General features: G+C 43.1%; 1 protein-coding gene across 4 annotated transcripts in view; it reads left to right on the top strand.

Moving 5' to 3' along the window:
* Window positions 1–21,893, top strand: part of KIF3A (kinesin family member 3A) — a 198,155-nt gene that overhangs the window by 33,797 nt on the left and 142,465 nt on the right. For all 4 annotated transcript variants that reach the window (XM_085899852.1, XM_085899850.1, XM_085899851.1 and 1 more), the window contains exons 6-9: window positions 4,361–4,500; window positions 10,594–10,791; window positions 16,131–16,305; window positions 16,666–16,767. In XM_085899852.1, coding sequence (XP_085755978.1) covers window positions 4,361–4,500; window positions 10,594–10,791; window positions 16,131–16,305; window positions 16,666–16,767 — 615 coding nt within the window. The remainder of the gene's footprint in view (window positions 1–4,360; window positions 4,501–10,593; window positions 10,792–16,130; window positions 16,306–16,665; window positions 16,768–21,893) is intronic.

The following is a 21,893-nucleotide window of genomic DNA, read 5'->3' as shown; positions in this document are numbered from 1 at the left end:
GACAGGTGAAAACATAACCTCCTTCACCTTTGGTGGCAGATTTAATCGGCTGTTCCTGTCGGCTTCCTCTGCTAGGTAGTGCATTTCACAGCAAAGACTCAAACATGAGCACCAAGGAGCTTTCAAAAGACCTCCAGAATACATTTGTGGAAAGGCACAGATCAGGGGATGGGTATAAAAAATTTAAAAGGCCTTGAATATCTCTTGGAGCACAGTCATGGCAATCATTAAAAGTGGAAGGCACATGGTAACACCAAGACCCTGCTGAGATCAGGCTGCCCCTCCAAATTGGATGACCAAGCAAGGAGGAGACTGATGAGAGAGGTCACCAAGAGGCCAACAGAAACTCTCATCCCCTCTTCCTGTCCAGGCTGGAGTTCCTCAGGGCAGCGTTCTGGGCCCTGTTCTTTTTCTGGTTTTCATCAATGATCTCTCCGACTCTCTGGAAAATCCTCTTTATCTCTCAGCTGATGACTCCACCCCTGCCGTACCATCTGTCGTCCCTCAGACCAGCAAGCAGCAGCTTCTTCACTCTCTGCAGATCTGGGTAAAATCACAAACTGGTCCAACACGTGGAACATGCCTTTCAATCCAGATAAATCTCACACTCTCACTATGTCTCTCCAAAAGGATCGTTTGGAACCCCACCCCCTCCCTCTCCAATCTACTTTCTCAACAATCCTCTTGAATAAGTGCTTTCATTGAAGCTTCTGGCTCTCACTGGGAAAGCCACATTTCCAACCTGGCCTTTCTGGCTTTCTGGCTCTTTCCTGGGAAAGCCACATTTCCAACCTGGCCTCCAAAGCCAGTCCACTGGGCAACCTCTGTCATACAAAGTCCTTACTCGGCCCACCTGAGCTCCTTACCACATACAAAGCTTTCGGCTGCAGCCTGATGGAGTGCTGCTCTTTCCCCTGGGCTTGTGCTCCTGCATCTCACCTTTCTCGGCTTCATGCTGTGGAAACCAAGGCATTTCGGATCGCTGGTATCTCCCGCGGTGAGGCTGAATCTTTTTGGCCTCTCACTCTCTCACCACAGGCAGGTCAGTGGTCTTTCTGCCTTCTGCTGTCTCCTCTTCGGTCTCGCCCCTCCCCCCAGCTCTGTCTGCGATATGTCCCTCCCCCCCCATATTTCCGCAGGGTGCTCAAGGTCCACCAACAACCCCTGTCTGGTAAAACTACCAATATTACGAATCACTGCTCACCTTCACTTTCATTCCTCTTTTTCCCCACATCTGGAATAAACTCCCACACTCTCTTCAATCCCATTCTTCCCTCCATGTCTTCAAAACAGCTGTTCACCACCACCTCTGATCTTCCCCCATCCAAAACCACGATCTGTTCTATCCCCGTTAATCCACCCCAAACCCACCTCCTTCAAGTTCCCTGTCTTTTTTTCCGAAAGTTCCCTGTGGTGTCCATCTTGTTTACCCCGTGTTCCCCGCCCCATCCCTCTCCCTGCCACAGATCTAATGCCTCTGTTAACATGTTTTGTTCTTCCCTCTACTGCCCTTCTAGTGTCCTGCTCCCCCCCCCTGTTGTTGTGCATTGTGTGTTAGCTCTCATACTAGCCTCGACATTGCAAAAAAACGACAAAATGTGGCAAAAGGTTTTGTGGTCTGACGAATCCAAGATGGAATTTTTTGGCTTAAATGCAAATCGTTATGTTTGGCGCAAACCCAACACAGCACATCATCCAAAGAACACCATCCCTACTGTGAAGCATGGTGGTGGCAGCATCATGTTATGTGGATGTTTCTCATCAGTAGGAACTTGGGCACTTTCCAGGCTAGAATGGAAAATGAATGGAGCAAAATACAGAAAAATCCAAAAGGAAAACCTGCTACGCTCTGCAAGAAAACTGAAATTGGGATGGAAGTTCACCTTTCAGCATGACGACCTGAAGCACACAGCCAAAGCTACACTATTGTGGCTAAGAAACAAAAAGATAAATGTCCTTGAGTGGCCCAGTCAGAGCCCCGACCTAAATTCAATCGAAAATCTGTGACATGACTTGAAGATTGCTGTCCATCAACGATCCCCACACAGCTTGACTGAGCTTGAACAGATTTGTACAGAAGAATGGGCAAATATTGTACAATCAAGGTGTGCAAAGTTGGTAGAGGCCTGATTTAATGTAATGAAAAAAAAAATATAAAATCTGATTTAATGTAATTTAATTCCAGGCTTCAAGTCAATAAAGGTGAAATAAAGCTTTCTACATGCACTGTATATGTTGCTAAATCATTTGATCTTTAATGAATCATTAAAAAAGAAAAACTTTTATGTGGACATGCAACAAACAATTCACCTTTGGTGTCACTACCCTGCACACACAAAGCCAATAGTGGGGTTAAGTAATTGGTTCACCTCTTTCTGTCCGTTTGTCCATCCACAAATGTCAGTTTATGATTGTGGAACTACTTAATTTCAACTGAATGTTATATTTTGAACACGAATCTTATCATGAATCGAAAAATAAACCTGTAGTTCCACAGTACTTTGACTCTGAATTTGGCCTGATTGTGCATGCGCAGGGAGGAGTGAGATACTATATTTTTTATGCCTCCGCCGACGAAGTTGCTGGAGGCATTATGTTTTCGGGTTGTCTGTGCGTCCATCCGTCCATGTTAATTTTCTCTGTTTTCTCTGAAACCGCTTAAACGATTTATACAAAATTTTCACCAAATGTGCGACGACTCATGTAGAATGTTTTTATGATAATTAGGACATCATAGGTCATGTGGTGTTGTGGCCATGTTGGAAAAAAGAAGAAAATTTGGATCTCTATCTCTGAATTTGCTCCATGGAAAAAATTGAAACTTGGCACATGTGAAGTACTCTCCATGGGAACCGAGTGATTTTTTTTTTTCTGATGTCATAGGCGGTTTGGTGATTACGTCATAATTGCACATGTTGAACGCTTTATCTGATCATTATGAAAAATGTTGAGGGTTATCTTGGGCTAAATTGTATGGAGGGTCGGGAGGGGAATTGATAATATCATCAGTCACATGGTTCGGCAGCCATACTTTTTTTAACATAAAAACCTTCAAAAATCGTCTTCTCCGAAACGGCTGAACAGATCGAGGTGAAACTTTACAAGCATGATCACCTATCCATGAAGAACAAAAAGTTCTCCACCAATTATGTCATAGGTCACATGGTTTGGCAGCTATTATTTTTTTGAAGAATAAACCTTTAAAAATTTTCTTCTCCAGAATGGCTTGACAGATCGAGGGGAAACTTCACTTACATGTTCCTCAAGCCTTCAGGATACCAGGGTGTTCAGGAATAATTAATAGTTCACATGGTCTGGCAGCCATATTAGATTGAACAAAAATCTTTTAAAAATTATTTCTCTTCAATCACTTCATCAATCAATGTGAAACTTCACAATTATGATCTAGTACTCATCGGGAAAAAAGGTTTTAAATTTTAACTTGATCAGACGCATGGTATGGCGACCAGACTTATTTCATAGTTTGAATCTGGGTTTGGGGATTTAAATCAAACTTGGTGCAAGTATTATAATGATGTAATAATGCAGGCGGAGGCATATCTGGCGATGTCGCGACGTTGAAGATTGCCCTTCTAGTTTCATAAGCACAGAGAGGAGTTGCATCATATATTTCCTCTCTCTGCCTGTCTGGCAGTCAAACAAAATTGAAAATCATTCCCAACAGGAAAATTACTGTTTTTGAGGATGTCATTAAGAACAACAGGCACGAAGAACTCATGTAACGTGTTCGATAAGGTGGTGAATAAGGCACTGCTTCGACAACGGGAAACTTCTGGATTTTTTTTTTTCCTACAACCTTTAAAATCTGGATTTTATTTCAATTTCATTATTAGTTGAACATTGTAGAACACAAATCGCCTTTTTGACACTTTCCAAACCTTTCCGTTTTGCAGTACTTGGACATGTTAAATATGGTGGTGTATAAGACTGCTTCAACGGTGCTAATTTCTGGAATATTTTTTTACCATGACCTTTAAAAGTCGTTTTATTTCAATTGAATTATATACTTGACCACTGTGTGGGGTAATGTGTTCCATGAACTCTATTCTCGTTTTCTGAGATATCTATCATTAGAAGTGTCAGCATTTTATCAAATGAATGATGACTATTGCTCCTGATTTTTACTTCTGCTTTAGTTTTCTTCTCTTGCTGCTGTGCTTCATCTTTGTGGACTATTTTAATTTCTGAACATTTTATTTTGAATGGTAATATATGGTGCTCACTTGAACGAGTCGTCTCTTTACTACTTCCTCTGTTCTTTGTGTTTAATTTTCCCTCCCTATTTTTCCTGGATTTCTGTTGCCCATATTTTTCCTCTCTTTCATGAATGCATTTCTAGGTTCAGTGGGAGCGACAAATATGAATGAGCATAGCTCACGCTCGCACGCCATCTTCACAATTACGATTGAGTGCAGTGAAAAGGGCACGGATGGAGATACACACGTCCGTGTTGGAAAACTACACCTTGTGGATCTCGCAGTGAGTTGCTTTGTTATGCTAATTGCTTCAATCTAGTGAGATAAGAATTTATTCTGAACTTGGACGTCTGTCCCACCCAAGTTATTATTTTCCAGTTTTGGATTTGGGAACTCATGACTCATCAGTCAACAAACTCAGCCCAGTTTAACATAATCATATTTCCAGAAGTCATGATCAACAAACATTCCGAGTTCCCTTTACTTTTTTTTCTGACAATGCATGTAACTTAGCAACTGTTGCTACACCAGTGATTTTTTTTGGAGTTCTCATTCACCTATATTTATTATTATTCATCAACTTGATTGGATGTTTACATATATATTAAACCCAGAACCAGATGAATTTTGATGAACTAGCCATCTTGCTTGGTTTGCATGTGCTATGACTTTCCTTCATTCCCCAAATTCTAATGACATTTTTACATAATCAGAGAATCATGAGAATTTTTGAGAAAATATCTTTGATGATTTTACAAGTCATACAGTGCAGCACGTCTAATCTCATGTTATCTTTTGTATAAAAGAAGCTTGGTCTCGACATGCCTGCGTCCGTCCGTCACTGCATCGTATGGGGAATATAACTAATCGAGCCCAATCTGCAAACAGTATGATATAGTTGAGTAAGGCGAGGATAGATGGGCCGGTTTCAATTTATATTAAAACAAAAACTCTTCCTCCTTCATCTTCTTCACTTATAATAATGGTGAGTCCCATTCAATCCAGTTTCTCCGATTGATTACATTCAGAAAACGCTTGCTATATTCAATACTTTTAAAAAACATTTCCATTTTATTCATATAATGGTGATATAGCACCCTATCAAACTAAACTGTATGTCTGATACACCACCTTTTGCTCTACTTGCAACACAGGTGAGAAAAGGATACGAAAAAGCAATTGATATTTCAATAATTTATCTGCACGATTTTTACAGGGTGAAAGTTAATTTTTCATCCGGTACCCCTTCTAGTGTATGGCCTTTTATTTATTTATTTTTTTTGTTTAAGTGTTATGACCATCACTATTTTAATCATGAGAAAAGGGAAATGATCAAAGTTTCACGTTAGTCAAAATTTTACCCAGTGGATTTAATCATCGTCATCGTCGTCGTCTTATTCTTAGTCGTCGTCGTCGTCGTCGTCGTCATACACTTGTGCAACATTACCACAGACTTGAGATATCTCCATGACGTTTTGGACTCTGCTCTTGTATATACAATATCCGGATCACCTTAAATACTGAGCACATGTACACATCCCCACATAGACGGTGCCTTTTGAGAGCGTCTATCATGAACTTTTAAATATATTCGGACATTTGCTTTAAAATTTCAAAAAGTTGACGTTACTATTTAAAGATTATTCCATTTATCGTATTGTAATTTCGTAAATACATTATATATTTCGTAAATACACGATATATCGTAAATACATAAATGCATTATGACGGGTTTCGCTATTGACTTAATGAAGGCACGTGACAAAATATCGGAAGTTGTTGTTGTTGTTGTTTTAAAAAAATATATATTACTTTTTTTTTTTTAGCCGACAAAACCTTTAGGTTTTGGACGCTGCTCTTGGACACATTTGTCCTTGTTATTTTTCGGGTAGCCGCACGGCGTATTTATAAATTGTGGAGACCGAAAACGTGGGTGTGCCGTAGGGTCTTTGATTTGATGTCGCACGGTGACCTTAGGGCGTTCCTGCGGCGGCCAAAGAATTTTGAAGGCAGACGCAAGGTGCCCGCAAGGCGACCGCAGGGGACCCTAAGCCGAACGTGCGGCCAGACGGACGGTAACGAATGGGTTAATTTTTTTTATTTTTTTTTTATTTTACCAGTTTTTTTTTTCGGCTTATCGAATTTCTACGGCGAACGTAGAAATGAAAAAAGTTATAATTCCACGGCGACCTTACGGCCTGTAAAATATAGCCAAACGGCGCAGGGCCACCCTGAGGCCACCTCAGTTTCTCTGCGGCCGCCGCCGCAGAGATTTCTGTCAATTCAGAGGGCGTACGGCCGCCGTATCCTCGCCGTAGAGCAAATGTGACTGAGGCCTCAAGTATCGATCGACACACGAGAGATGCTTTCACGAGAACTTCCACCAACGAACTGAATGAACAAAGCGCGAAGATGCGGCTCGAGCAGGTGGGGGAGATGCGTGAACAAACATGAACGCCACGTTGTGTTCGGTATTTTAAAATGTGTTCGGTTTTTAGGGCAAAATTTTCTTGAAAAAATTGTTCGGATTCCAATTTGTTCAAACAATGGGGCGTTCGGATTCTGGGGGCACCACGGTATATTATAGTTATAGTATATTCAGTTATATATACTGGTATATTTTTATTTCAGTAAAAAAAAGAACTGGTATATATACCCACTCGTTACCGTCCGTCTGGCCGCACGTTCGCCTTAGGGCCCCCTGCGGTCGCCTTGCGGTCACTGCGTCTGCCTTGAACATTCTATGGCCGCCGCAGCGATGCCCTAAGGTCACCGTGCGACATCAAATCAAAGACCGTACGGCACACCCACGTTTTCGGTTTCCACAATTTATAAATACGCCGTGCGGCTCCCCGAAAAATAAAAACATAGGTGACTGCTACATTGTGTGACCGTGGAAATACTGCGGCCGCAATATAATTGCTGGTGGCCGCAGATTTTGGAGACCCCACGGCCGCCATGGCAAATGTGACCTCGGTCTTAGCAGTCTCCTTGGCTATTTGGCACAAGCCTGGACAGGTCACCTCTCCAACACAGTATACCAGCATGCTGGCACTCACTTTGCCAACCTCAGATGGATGACAGGCAGAATCAACCCCACCTGGTATTTATTCAATAGCCAATTGGTGTTTGAACTCAGGATCTGAGGATCCCAACCCCATCATCCGAACTATTAAGCCAACACCAGCCAGATGTCATTGAAAGCCTTGAAATTAGTTTGGACCCTGGAAACCTGTGATCCCAGTGCATCCAACTCCTAATCCAGTGCCGCGAGGGCTCCCATTAAGGATATCCAGCATCTCCGCACAGATGAGACGATCATCTGAAAAATCAAGGTCAGAGATTTTGACATTCCCAAATGATGCACCGTGACTTAATCTCTCTGACACCCTCCCCAGAATCCAGTCCATACAAGTGCTGAAAAGTGTGAGGGCCAGTATACACCCCTGACAAACTCCATTAACAAGATGGAATAAGTCAGAGATGGAACCACCACACCTCACACCACTCTTGGTACCAGAGTATCTTTCAGAAATCAGATTGATCAGTTTTGTTGGCACCCCATGAAGACTGAGACTCCTCCAGAGGGTATTCTGATTCACTGAATCAAACGCTTTACAAAGATCAACATAGGCTACAAGCAGCCCCTGCCAAAACTCTCGTCTGCGTTTGGTGAGGACTCGAAGAGCAAGGATACGGTCAATCGTTGACCTCTTTGTTGTAAAGTCCGACTGCTCTGGGTGCTAGTGCTCAAGCAGATGGTGGCAAACTCTATGAAGAATAATAGTGTCAGAATAGAGTGGATAAATGTCAGCCTTGTACAGCCACTCAAAGTAACCGGCCCAGCGGGCCTTAACTTCGGACTCCTCTGTCAAGAGCCTACCACCCTCCGCTCTAACTGCAATGCACCGAGGGACGGGCTTGGAGGAATGCAATGCACTAATTCTTCTGTAAGCAGGATGAGAATCACTTTACCACAGGTGATGCTCTACCCCTTCACAGATTCCTCGCACATTGGCATCCTTGTCCCTCTTTTTACACAGCACACATTAGTTTTTTTTACACAGCACACATTACACACATCCTCAGCACACATACAGTTTTACACATCAACTCCCTAACAGTTCAGCTCTGCCATTAAGCCTGGCTCTGCGACTCTGGTCAATGGTATCCAGTGTCCCTCGGGAGAAAAAGTTTTTTCTTCGCCTGACGGTGGGTTCCAGGACATCCATCAGCAACATCAAGGATGGTGGTCTTGAAGGCACTCCACACCTCTTCAGGATTCCCCAAAAAACCGAGACTCCCCAAATCCCCACTCAGCCTGTTCGCAAACTCCTCTACTACCCTATCATTGTTGAGCCTGCCAACATCCAACCTAGGCTGGGATGGTGCTATTCTCCTGGGTGTAAGTTGCACCCTCAGAGTTGCTTCAACAAGCCTGTGGTCGGTATTGAGGAATTTATCACTCCAGTAGATCCTGCAGTTCTGACTCATCCTCCAGCGGCCATCAACGAGCACAAGGTCAATCTCCTTTGCCACACCACCAGCATTGGAATACGAAGTCCAGTGATGAGGTTGTGGGTGCTGAAACCATGAACCAGCCACCCTAAGTCCACGACTTCTTTCAAAGTCAAGGAACTTGGTGCTATTCTGGTTCCCAGTTCCAGACCCATGGGGACCAAGACATGTTTCATAACCATCCCTTATCTATGCCAGTCGATGCATTGAAATCCCCCAAGTGTGGAAGAGTATCTCACTTGGGGCACCGATCAACCACAGACTTGAGCGGGGCATAGAATACCTCCTTCACAGTGAGTTCACTTGCCTCATTCGGAACATATCCTGAGACCAGGGAAAGGATACTCGAGGAGTGACAAATCCTCAGTCTCATCATGTGCTTGTTGACTGGTGTTACCTCAATTATCATGGCAGTCAGCTGATTGGACACAGCTACATCAACTCTTTGGGGATGGTAACCATCAGAGCGACCAGACCTTTCGTAGGTGTAACCACCTGCCATGATTTCATCAACCCTCGGAGAGTGCTTTGATTTCAATGTCCAATCTCTAGTGCTCAAATGATAGCAGAGACCCTGACGGCTTGCGAACAAAAAGGAAAATGATCCTGGCTGTCCTGCACAATAACACAATAGGCTGTTCACAACCACAAGAATGGATTAATTTGGAGGTCGTCGAGTCAAGGGATAAGTGCACAGGTAGGAATAGGATAGCTTGGGGTTAAAAGTGGCTGCCCTACCTGCTGTCGTAACACTTTCCTGCCACCCATACCATCTGCAGTCATTCACCTGCTCATTCCTTGCCAGTCAGCTGAGCTTACCTTGCCTGCCAGTTTGCCACCGGCCATGCCATCTGCTTTCAGCCTTGCCATACCTGCTGTGCTATGTTTCCTTACCTGCTGTCTTGCTATTTTATTGTGGACCATAAAGGCCGTGAAGACACCTTGTGCCATTTTGTTTATGAGCCAAAGGGGTCGAAGACTGATTTGTTGAGTGGCCATATGGGCCTTTGTGCAAAAAAAAATTTCTAGGCCTTCCAGACCATTTCAAGAACTTAAGCTCTGGGTGCTGAAAGGCCGTGCAGACACCGACGGCATTTGTTGTGTCGGGGCCCAGGGCCCTAATAGTCAGCGTTGGTGAAGGGGTCTTATATGAGGTTTTCTTATTCTTCTTGTTTCTTCTGCTTAATCATAGGGATGGCATCCTTTCTCAATCGTGCTCTATAACCGCAAGATCAAGCCACCTCTGTTGTTTCATAACATGTTCCGAGCACAAAAGCGAACATTTCATTGGCCTGATCCATACTCGGGTATTTTGGATAAACCTCATCCGATTTCTGGCAAACTTAGGGTGTTTCAGCCGTTGGCATGGCGTGAAACCCTCTCGGTTTGTATTACTACAACCACTCAGGATGTATCGACTCGGCAGATTTGTGGAAAATCGAAAGTTACTCAATGTTTGAGTTAATTCGTACCGTGATGTGACCCCTATACAGTGTGGATCTGGTGGCCTACATCCAGGTGTGACATCATGACTAATCTGAAGAAGAATAAGATTTTTATTTTTTATTTCAAATTTACCGACTTTATAATTCAGAAATTGGTAAATGACCCATCACATCTATTTTTTATGGTATCGAGGGATAGATTAATGTTGAGGTGGTCTGAGCGTTTGGGTTTCCATTTAAGATTCACCTCTTTTGCCAATCAAGTCTGTTAAACTTGGGATTTTTTGCCATTGGCACCGAGACCTTGCAGCTTGCAAAGTAGATGTATGGTTTATTTATTTTTGTTGAATTTTTTAATGTTTTGCACTTTAATGTTTCAACATGTATGGCATTTTAATTGTCACACTCATTAGGGCTCAGAGCGACAGACCAAGACGGGTGCAACAGGCCAGCGGTTGAAGGAGGCGACGAAGATAAATCTCTCGCTCTCGACCCTTGGAAACGTAATCTCAGCACTTGTAGATGGAAAAAGTACTCATGTACCATACCGCAACTCCAAACTGACTCGGCTTCTTCAGGACTCGCTTGGAGGAAACTCCAAGACGATGATGGTGAGTGCATACTTTATGTAACGTGTGTCCAGAGTGCATTGATATTGAGGATTTTTGTTCCACATGAAGTCACACATAATACTTCTGTGATATGACTGCCACTACAAAGTATTCAAACGTCTTTAAGTGGTGATCAGTCAATCCATTGAAAGTTGGATTTAAAAAAAATTTCAATACAAAATCAAGGCTCGTGGAAGAACTTCAATACAGGATGGATTAGGACACAACAGAACAAAAGGAACAGCAGAAAGAGAGGGGGAAATGCCAACAGCAGGCCTGTGGAACAAAATAAATGGAGACCGATTTATTTATTTATTTATTTATTGTTTGAGCTAGGAGGGGGGAAGGATTAAGCTGAGGGATCAGAAATGACAATACTTTGGAGAAAGGAGTGAAAACAAAGAACGTGGGCTCAAAACGGAGACAGAAGCAACAAGGCGACTTTCCAAGTCCTGGATGAGTAGGCTGGATTTCAACAGGGACATAAATTTGACAGTTCAACACAACTATGCATGATTTGGCATGGACAAATGGACGAAAACATGACCCGCAACAAACACAGGAATGAAAATGAAGCAGTAAAACACAATGTGTCTTGTCCGGGAAAGTTTGGTCGATTTATCTTGAAGCAGAGACTCACGAAGCAGCCGCACAAGTTGAGGAACCTGGAACCGGAAAGATTGCCTTTGGACAGCTTCAGTTTGTGAATGAATCAGAAGAGCCATGTTATCCTGTTTCCAATGAACCAAAGGCAAGACGGTACACCTGAATTTTTATAATCGGGCATCTGTTTATTTTTGGGGGGAGTTGACAGTCAGGAAAGATTTTGCTCAATTTATTCCCAGCACAGCTTACTTAGCGTACACAGCAGATGATGGACGATGCGACATGAACTGGGCACTGAGCAAAGCCTACTTCTTCTTTTTTTTTCTTCTGACGAGGTCATTTGTGACCAAACGTGAGATGCTTTCTCGGGACATTTTTTGTCTCGATATATTTTTTGAGAATTTTGTTCGACTGCTTTCATTTGATGATTGTCGAGGCAGCACCTATTTATGTAAATTATTTGTATTTCAGAATGAAAGCATCACAGCTGTTTGCATTTTTTGATGGATTTGATTAACCCTTCATTAACGTTTACATTTATACAAAGATGCACAAGTGTTTACTTAATAGGAGGCTTAAAGTTGCTTTTTTAGACAACATATTTGTCGTTAAAAAATATTCGGGAAGGAATGAAACTGCGGCGAGACTGAAGTTATTTTTCTGGCGCTCACTGGAAAGACTTCTGTTTTGTTTGGTATTCATCTTTATCTCCAATACATTTCCCGACTTTATTCCAATCTTTTTTTTTCAAGAAAATGTGTAATTAGTTCTGCTGGGATTTTTTTTTTTCAAGCAAGAAATGTATTTCATTACGAAACCGGAAGGAAAAAAGTGAGGCCCAGCTGCTTGTGTCAGTGCATAAAACATGATGATGTAAAATTTATTAAGGCTGTGAGAAGATTTTTTTTTCCCAGGTCCCTGGATCTGTCTGTCTCGGAGTCTGCACGTTTGATGTGCCCTGGTCCATTCCCCTGATGTGTTTGGCCTTGCCTCATTCTGGACTTCACACTCACAAAGCTTCCTCCCACTGCCTAGACCCCCTGAATACTACAGTGTACATGGGCTGTGCCACAAACAACCAGCAAACTGTTTGGTCAGCTTTTCGATGTAGCGTTTGCTGGTTAGTTGCGCTCAGTTTTCTCTTCCATTAGATGTAAAGCTAATTCCACACTTTGTAAATATAATTTACAAGTAAACATTGGGACAAAGAGTCACGGTGTATTGTTCACACTGCCAACGTTTGATCTCCTGGAATGACGTATTAATAATTATCTTTAGAGTCTAGCAATTGTATCTCCAAATTCAAATGAAGTGGCAATTCTTCATACGAAGACAATAATTTAGATTACCCCTACCCCTTTTGTAGTATTTCACTGGGGTTAGCGCAGCCCCATCCGATCCAACACTGATTACACTGAACAACAAAAAATTTTTACTGGAGATGTGTAAAGTGATTTAGACTAATTTGGGTACGCTGATTTCAAAAATCATAACCGTTTTGCTGTATCACGTCAGGATTTTCAGTAACAGAAATATTCCCATTGCCTAGAAGTCAGGATTTCAATGAAATTTACAAAAATTTGTTTTGTTTTGTTGATGTCACTTCATCATGAATGCTTCAAAATTATAGAAATTACAGAAAAACTCCACCATAATGGAATTAAAAATGCTTTAGGCATTTGGCTTTGCGTTTGTGCTGCTCTGTGTCAGTTTCACGATGCAGGAACCAGCAGAAATCGCCCATCATGTTCGGGTTGTGCCGCCCTTGGTAACGCGTCTCCATGAGTGAAATCTCTTGGTGGAATCGCTCGCCGTGCTCGTCCGAGACTGCTCCCAAGTTGTCAGGGAAGAAGTTCAGGTGCTGGTGTAGGAAATGGATTTTCAGGGACATCCTGGAGCCAAGTTTCCTGAAGGACTCCAGCAGCTGCTGCACTATTTCTTCATAGTTGTCCGCGCACTCGTTCCCCAAGAAGTTGTCCGTCACAGCTTTGAAGCTCCTCCACGCTGCCAGCTCTTTGGGGTTTAGAGTTGTCGGAAATGTTTCGTCCTTCATAATCTGTCGGATTTGCGGTCCAACAAAGACACCAGCCTTGATCTTGGCCTCCGACAAGGTGTTGCCAAACTTTTCCTTGAGGTATAAAAACCCACGCCCATTCAGATCCATTGCCCGTACAAAACTTTTCATCAAGCCGAGCTTTATGTGGAGTGGTGGAAGGAAAACCTTGGCTGGGTCGACAAGGGCGACATGCTTCACGTTGTGTCGACCAGGTACATGCTTTTTTCGCTCTTCCCAATCTTTCTTCGTCCAGTGATTCTTGTCGTCTCTGCTATCCCAGAGACAAAGGAAGCACATGTATTTCGTGTAGCCTGACTGCAGCCCTAACAACAGCGCCACCACTTTCAAGTCTCCGCAGATGTGCCAGTTGAAGTCATTGTACTTGATGGAATCAAGCAGCTGCCGCATAGTCTCATAGGTCTCTGTCATGCCGAACGCGTGAGCCAGTGGGACTGATGGTTTCTCGTTGCCATTGTGGAGCAAAACAGCCTTCAAGCTGTTCTTCCCCGAGTCGATGAAGAGGCGCCAGTCTGCAGGATCGTGATCACACCCAAGTTCTTTCAACAGACCGTTGATGTCACTGCAGAATGTCATCGTGTCTTCCATCTCAAAGAACTCAGCCATGTCTCTGTGACGTGCTCTGAACAAGGATATCTTGGTGTTAGGTTCAAGTAGATTCCACTGCTGCAGCCTTGATCCAAGCAGCTCTGCCTTCGCCTTTGACAGCGAGAGATCTCTTACAAGATCATTTAAGTCTCCCTGGTTCAGAAGGTGTGATTCTTGAGTGTCGGGTTCAAAAGGTTCATCATCACCATCCTCTTCACCACTGCTTACAGCTATGTTCTGATCAGCTGGAGGTGTTGGAACGGGGTTCTCGTCATCATGAGGCACAGGTTTACGAGCAGAGACGCAGTCAGCGTACTTGATGTGACCTTTAGTCTTCTTGTTGAAGCCGGCGATGCTTGTGCAGCAGAAATAACAATCATCATGATGATTCTGCGGCTCACGCCATATCATGGGCACCGCAAATGGCATGCTCGCGCGCTTGCCCACCAACCACTGAGTCAAGGTTGTGTGACAGCTTGTGCAGCAGATGTGTGGTGCCCAGCTCTGTTCTTGGTCCCCCACCTTACACCCGAAGTAGTGAAAGTAGGCGGCCTTCATTTTCACTGCTGTAGATATACTTCGCTGTTGATCTTTTTTGGTATACCGACCACAGACATAACAGAAGTTGTCAGGATGATTGGTACAGGAACGCCTACTCATCTTTATCTGAAAGAAAGAAATATAACACAAGTTAACAACAATTGTACGAAATAGACATGTTAAAGACATATGTAAATTTCATTGAAATCCTGACTTCTAGGCAATGGGAATATTTCTGTTCCTGAAAATCCTGACGTGATACAGCAAAACGGTTATGATTTTTGAAATCAGCGTACCCAAATTAGTCTTAATCACTTTACACATCTCCAGTAAAAAAAATTTTTTGAAATTTGTTGTTCAGTGTTACCAACCAAGCCAAGCCAATGGTATCCAGTTACTGATTACCAATCAGTTACCAACCAAGCCAAGCCTTTGTGTGCAATCGGCCAAGTCACCTTGCAACTAAACTTAAGGAAGGGTTTGGAGCCTTTAAAGATGCAGTCTGGCTGAGGAGTGAAAGATAAAGCTTTACTATGAATACATTTTTCCTCATCTCTGTTTCAAAGTTGAATGCTTTCACATTATGCACACACTTGATGCCCATTGCTTTTATAAATCATGTTTTTCACAGAAAATTGGCTTGTAAGTCTAGGAATGTTCGAGTGGATAAGCTTGCTGGCAAAAAGGAGTGTCGGCATCATGCTGCTTCCATGATGACTCATGGAGTTTGTGTTTAAACGTTCCGCAACAATGCATGACTTTTCTGGTGATATTTTAAGATTGTATGATATTTCATAATGAGGAATGCAACTACAGCTGGGACAGGTTAAGCTGTGACACTTAAACACAGTTTAGTTGGTGGCGCTGCTTGACTGCGTGCATGTAACTCTACGTTGTTACACAGTCACGCCGGGTTTGAATGACATGTTAATTTGTCGAATGTGCCTTAATGTTCTTTGTGTATTTCGTATTTATTTATTTTTATGCACAACATCCTCTCTTTGTTTTACATATTGTATAAATGTTTGTTTTTAAATGATACATGCCTGTCCACCACCTTAATAGTGATGGACAGCAATTCACTGCTGCCAATGTGTTTGCCTCCCAAAGGCAAAACACATTTGTTGGTTTGTCTTAAAAGACTTCATCTTAAAGGGCTCCCAATTATTAATCTATCTTCAGCTGTGTTAAAAAATAATAATAAAAAAGAACAAATGCTCTAACCCCTTGTAGAACATTGCCCAAGCGAGGCTCCTTGGATTTGACAGCAGTATAACGCTTTCAGCTTTCGGTAATTTTATAGTTACCGAACAGCCATCACCATTTATGGTTCCTCAATAACTTGGAATATCCAGGGCGGCCTTAGCTCTGTTGTATGGTTTAAAACTCTCCAAACAATTTGGTGTAATTGTAGGCCCAGCTCAGCTTCGTCTCAGAGGGAAGTTGGTCACCCTTAATATTCTGTCCCACATTGCTTACTCCTATCGACCCATTTATTGTTTTCTTTATTTCCACTGTCTGACTCCTTCAGTGTGCAAACATAGGTCCGGCTGACTACAACTATGATGAGACCATCAGCACGCTGCGTTATGCCAACCGAGCCAAGAACATCAAGAACAAGGCTCGCATCAATGAAGACCCCAAAGATGCCCTTCTGAAGCAGTTCCAGAAAGAAATTGAGGAACTCAAAAAGAAACTGGCAGAAGGTGGGATGTGGCTGCCGTTTTAACCATCTTCCCTCGTGAACTTCGGAATCACACGGCTTAACCTTCAGAATCACCTGATATCCACGTCTGATTTGACCCAGTTTTTGAAGGTTGTCCTGGGAGCTGTGGCAGTTCTTGGTTAACGGTTGCAGTGCTTTGATCTTTTTGACCATAATAAATTCGCTACTTTTTCAATGCCAATTAATATTCGGTGTACTTAAATTTACAATAATTTGTACAAATCATCATTTTAGAGTTTAGACCTCATGGTTTTGTGTTTTTTAACATTTAACCTCTTCATAAAAGCATTAGTTTGTTTTGAAAACTTTGTGTCGTATTTTATTGTTGTGTTCCAAACAGGGGAGGAGATGTCTGGATCTGAGTTTAGCCTTAGCGAGGAGGAAGATGAAGGTGAAGCAGGTGATAAAGATCGATCTGAAAAGAGAAGAAAAAAGCGGCGAGGTTTGTTCATCATACTGCAGGCCTGTATGCATGCCTTTGTTACATCTCTAATTGTTTAATTTGTTTGAGGCTGTTGCACACCTTTCCTCATTTTCATCATGTGCTGTTCCATATCTGAACAAATTTGAAGCTACAGTTCCCTGCTTATCTTGTGTTTGTATACGTTCTTCCTCCTTGTCATTATACGAAGAGTAATTTTTTCCAGATGACGTCGTAGCTTGATGAACCGTGCCAAAGGACGTTGAAAGTAGAAAGAGAAGTTTTATGCCATGTACGCAGTCAAATTTGTTCGGACTTGTATGCCCAACATAGCCAGTACATTATAAATATGAGTTCCCTTCCGAAGGAACTTCAACGCAGGAGGAAGCCATTCAGCCCATCAAAGCCTGCGCTGTGATTACCAACTTGTGGTTGTTTATATGTGCTCGATCCTTTTAAATGCTGAGTGTCAAGCAAGGGAGCAACACGTACCATTTTGTTTTTAGTTTTTGTTATGACTCGGCCGGGGTTTTGAACCACCGACCTCCAAGACTCGGAGCGTACGCTTTAACCATAACGCCGTCTCGGTTGGTAAAAATGGAGAGGCGTTCAAGTTTCATTTCTTAAACTCTGCAGTGAAGTCGTTTTGGTATCAAAAGCAGTCAACTCAAAATCTCCAATCTCCACTGCCCACACAGACGCGTTCATTCTACGTTCACAATGGTTTCTCCACCCACTATCTTGATGCAAACAAATCACCTCTCTCCTCACAGTCATTATCGCACAGCTCGCCAAAATTCTGTTGCCTGATTAAGTCTCGCCCCAGGCAGGCAGAGCGGGCTGCAGCCCGGGCCTTGCTAATGCGTTTTTGGCCACCCGACGGCGGAGCCATGCCGTCTTGTTCCTTGGCGCAGTCCTTTAATAAAAGATACAGAGCTGGAGGGTGAAAGCCTGTGTGATGCGCAGTAATGAGGGATTAAAGGGACGCGCTTTAGGTACTGCAGAGAGCCGCAGGGACGCTCTCGTATTTGATTGAGTATATGTTTTCCAAATTTTATTCTCCTGACAAAAAATGAAGAAGAAGACCCTGATACTATAGCGTACTCCATCGCTGTTTTTCGGTCTTTTGATGCAAATTTAGCTCGGTAAAATATAATACTAATTAGTTTATCCATTTTTCTTTAACCTGGAAAATATCCTCTTCTTCAAAGCGACAGACAAATGGCATTCCTGTAGCCTCTTCACCAAATTACTTTATCTTCACAATGCAGTACTACCTACTCCTACCTTACATGGTGCTGCTGGTGATGTCTGTCGACTTGCTCTTCTGTTTTTATGCAGTTTCAATATGTTCGCTTGCAGAAGATGTTTTGCCAGGATCTGCAGATGGACTCAAACCTAGTAGCGCTTATGGATGGAAGGTGGCTGGCGGAGTAACTTTTGAAACCCCCTGTGCTGTGTCTTCTTCCTTTACCTTGTCTTTCCTTTTTCCCTTGCCATATGCCTTGTTCTTTTTCTGTCTCTTGCAGTGGCAGCAACTCTTGTAGTGACATTTCAGCATGTTCGTTCATTCAGTCACTTTCATTTTATTGTGTCACCTGCCTTGTCTTTTCAAGCAGTTGTGCACAAAAAGACAACATTTTAACACTTAGAGCCATTATGAAACTCTCAATATAAATGGGAAATGAAGAGAGGAGGGGACAGTGGGTGTGGGAAGGGTCAGAAGGGGGTCACAAAGTTTGCTCTTTTTGCATACATAATATCCACTTCGAACAACCATTTTATTTTTGCTCGATTGAAGTACTTCGAAGTGCCGTGCTTTTCTTCTGGAGATCCTAACCTTCTGCCACTTTGCAAATGTCCTGCTGTTTTTTTGCCTCTAAATTGCTTGATTGTATTTGAAGAGTCAAGGTTTTTAGCTCACCTGGAACATAGTTCCGGGGAGCTTATGGGATGGTGCGTCGTCCGTCCGTCCATCTGTCCATCCGTCCACAAATACTCGCAACTTCTCTGAAACTACACATACGATTTCGATGAAACTTTACCGCAATGTTCATCATTGGTTTGTTCACGGCATTTAAAAAATCGGGCCCAAGGGTGGGGGGTCTAGGGGCATTCCCCCGCAAAATAGGGATTTGTTTTCTTCTCAGAAACTACACATGCAATTCTGATGAAATGACCACAACCGTCATCATCCATGATGTACCAAAGTTTGTTCGTGACATTAGAAAAATTGGGGTTTAGGGGGATGTAAGGGAGGGTTTCCCCCCAAAATATGTATTTGCTTTCTTCTTTGAAACTTGACCACAACCATCATCACCGGTGATGTACTAAAGCTTTTTCACACCATTAAATAATATTGGGGTCTAAGGCGGTGTACAGTGAGGGTTGCCTCCCCACCCCCCCCCAAAATAAGTATTTATTTTCTTCTCAGAAACTACGCACAATTCCAATGAAACTTGTCCACCACCTTCATCACCCATGATGTACTAAAGGTTGTTTGTGACATAAAAAAAATATTAGAGTCGAAGACGTTTGCCCCCCAAAATATGTATTTGCTTTCTTTTCTGAAACCACACACACACAATTTCTATGAATCTTGACCACAACCTTTATCATTTGTGACGTACCAAAGTTTGTTCACGGCATTTAAAAAAAATCCATAGGTATTTACTTTCTTCTCCGTTATATATTTTGTTTGGCATCCATGCCTACCAGTGACTGCCTGATTATCTTATCCAGCCACTGCCAGGTGAGCACCATGGGGTACTGCCCCTATGTTTAGGTTCATTGTTTAGGTTCATGGAGGACATGGAGGCTCTAAATGACAAAGAGCAGCTGGTTTACAAACTACCAAAGGCTGAGTGTAGGCGATGTGGTGAGGGACGGGTGGACATACACAAGGAGGAATCGCACTAAAACAAGCCACAAAGCAGGCCTGGATAGGACACAGAAGAAATGTGTTGAAGGGATTGTTTATATGCTAGGGTTGTGCATCAGGTAATGATGGGCATGGCATTTGAAAGACTGAATTGAGGAGGATGAGACAACGGATGCTGGGAGACAATTCCACAATTGGGACAATCAGGGGATGATTGAATGCAGGTGGGCATCCAGCCTGGACTTTAGGAGGGTGAGCAGGTGTGGGTTTCTTGCAGAACACTTGCAACCTGGTGTGGCTTGAGGAAGAGAGAGAAGAGAAGAGAAGAGGAGAGGCCAGGCCAGGAAGAGCAAGAATAACTTGTATTATAAGTCGTTTCATTGTGGAACCCGAGCCTGAAAGGAAACTTCAGAAGAAAGGACACCCTTAAGAGCCACTCACTATTTCTGCTGAAAGAGTAAATCAGACAACTACGGGCAAGGGGCCTTTATTACCAAAGGAAGATGACTTGTAAATCAAGTCTGAATGGCAGACAGTGTCAAAGGCTCAAGCGATATTCAGTGAGATGGCACTCACCGATTGTTTGTGGTTTAGGGCATCCATGCACTGCTGTCAGAAGGAGTAACATATCCAAGGTGGAATGGCCCATATGTGAAGCCAAACAGTTTTTCAGTCATTAACAAGTTAGAGAAGAGATAGTGCCTGAAGTTGCAGTGATGGACTGCTCATGATGGAGAGAAATCTGCTATGTCTGAATATGAGCCAATCTATTTTGGAACCTTTCCTATATGGACAGGTGTAATTTTTGCAGTTTCCCAAGATAGATGAAGTTGCCTATGCCTTCCCAAAAACGACCTTTGAAAAAGAGAGGAGAGTTGGTATGATACGACTGAAGGATGAGAGCACTTATGTCAACAGGACTGGTTGTGGAAGAGGTGTTGAGCTGGGCAAGAACCTTCTTCACTTTGGCAGGGTAAAAGTCCACATCCTGTTGGGAACGTTTTTTTTTTTAAATGGGGGTACAGGCAGGTATGGGAAGGGATGGATTTGGGACCTTGTATTGGCTTTTTGAGTGAAGAGATAGTTGAAGAATTTTACTTTTTCTCGAGCAATGCCCATTATGACTCTCCTTTATGAGGGAAGAAATGTGAGGGGAATGTGTACAAGACATATCTGACAAGCTCCCACCAGGCTTTGGAGGATGGTGAGAGTTTGGAGAATATGGATTGCAGTCATGCCTGATGTTGGGCCCTGGCTCTTTGTAGGACAGATACACAATGGTTGCAAGCTGTGCGGAGAGACTACAGGTTGCCTCCAGCAGGGTTTGCCTCCTCGGAAGAGAATGCAAGTTGTTTTCTTGCAAGGGCCTCACCACATGCATCAGTGTAACAGGATCAAGATGGTGGACAGAAAAGTTGAATGCTGGACGGGGTGAACTTGTGAACAGGAAAACTTAGTCCGTTGTCAAATAAATTCCAGGACAGTCAATGTAAGGTGGTGATGTGATGTTGTATCTGTCTTCACTGGACAGAGCCAATTTTAGGCCAGACTAATTAGCTTTACCAAATTGCCATACATGTCTCCACCTTGGGGATTCTTCAATAACTGCCAAAGAGATGCACATTTTTAACAAGATGTGATCTGAAGAGCAGAGGACCTGAGGTGGAGCTTGACAAGTTTGAGGAAAGGCTTGAAAGAAATGGTCGAGTAATAAATGGCTACCATTTGGGGAGACGTGTTGAAAGAGAAACAAACAGAGCAAGTCCAGTCATTTCACAGCATGACTTAGCAGTTCAGCCATGTACTGAAGTATGTGATCCAACAACAAGCCATCTGGTATGGTGGCAAAGAAAGTCACCACAGATTAGAGAGCGAACAGGAGGAGGAGATTGGGACCACACTCTGTGCAGTGCGTTGGTGCTGCCGAAGCAGTCTCCTTGGCTATTGGGCACAATCCTAGACGGGTCGCCACTCCGACGCAGTACACCAGCATGCTGGCACTCATTTTGCCGACCTTGGAAGGATGACAGGCTGCGTTAACCCCACCTGGTATTCAGCAGCTGAGCGAGATTTGAACTCGGGACCCTAGGATCCAAAGCCCACCACCATAACCATTAAGCCAACACCAGGCATAGGGGAGGGGTGTGTGGGGGAATGGGTGGGATGGGAATGGAGGAGGGGGTGTGGAATACACCACATAAAGAAAGAATACGTTGTTATGAAGAGGCATGCAAAGTCAAATACACTCCATACAGTTGGGGGCAAT

The sequence above is a fragment of the Eptatretus burgeri genome, chromosome 10 (genome assembly GCF_056783735.1).
Source record: "Eptatretus burgeri isolate ZD-2024b chromosome 10, Ebu_testis_v1, whole genome shotgun sequence".
NCBI classification, from domain to species: Eukaryota; Metazoa; Chordata; class Myxini; order Myxiniformes; family Myxinidae; genus Eptatretus; species Eptatretus burgeri.
Note: the sequence above shows the minus strand (reverse complement) of the source record. Positions and strands in the feature narration are given on the sequence as shown.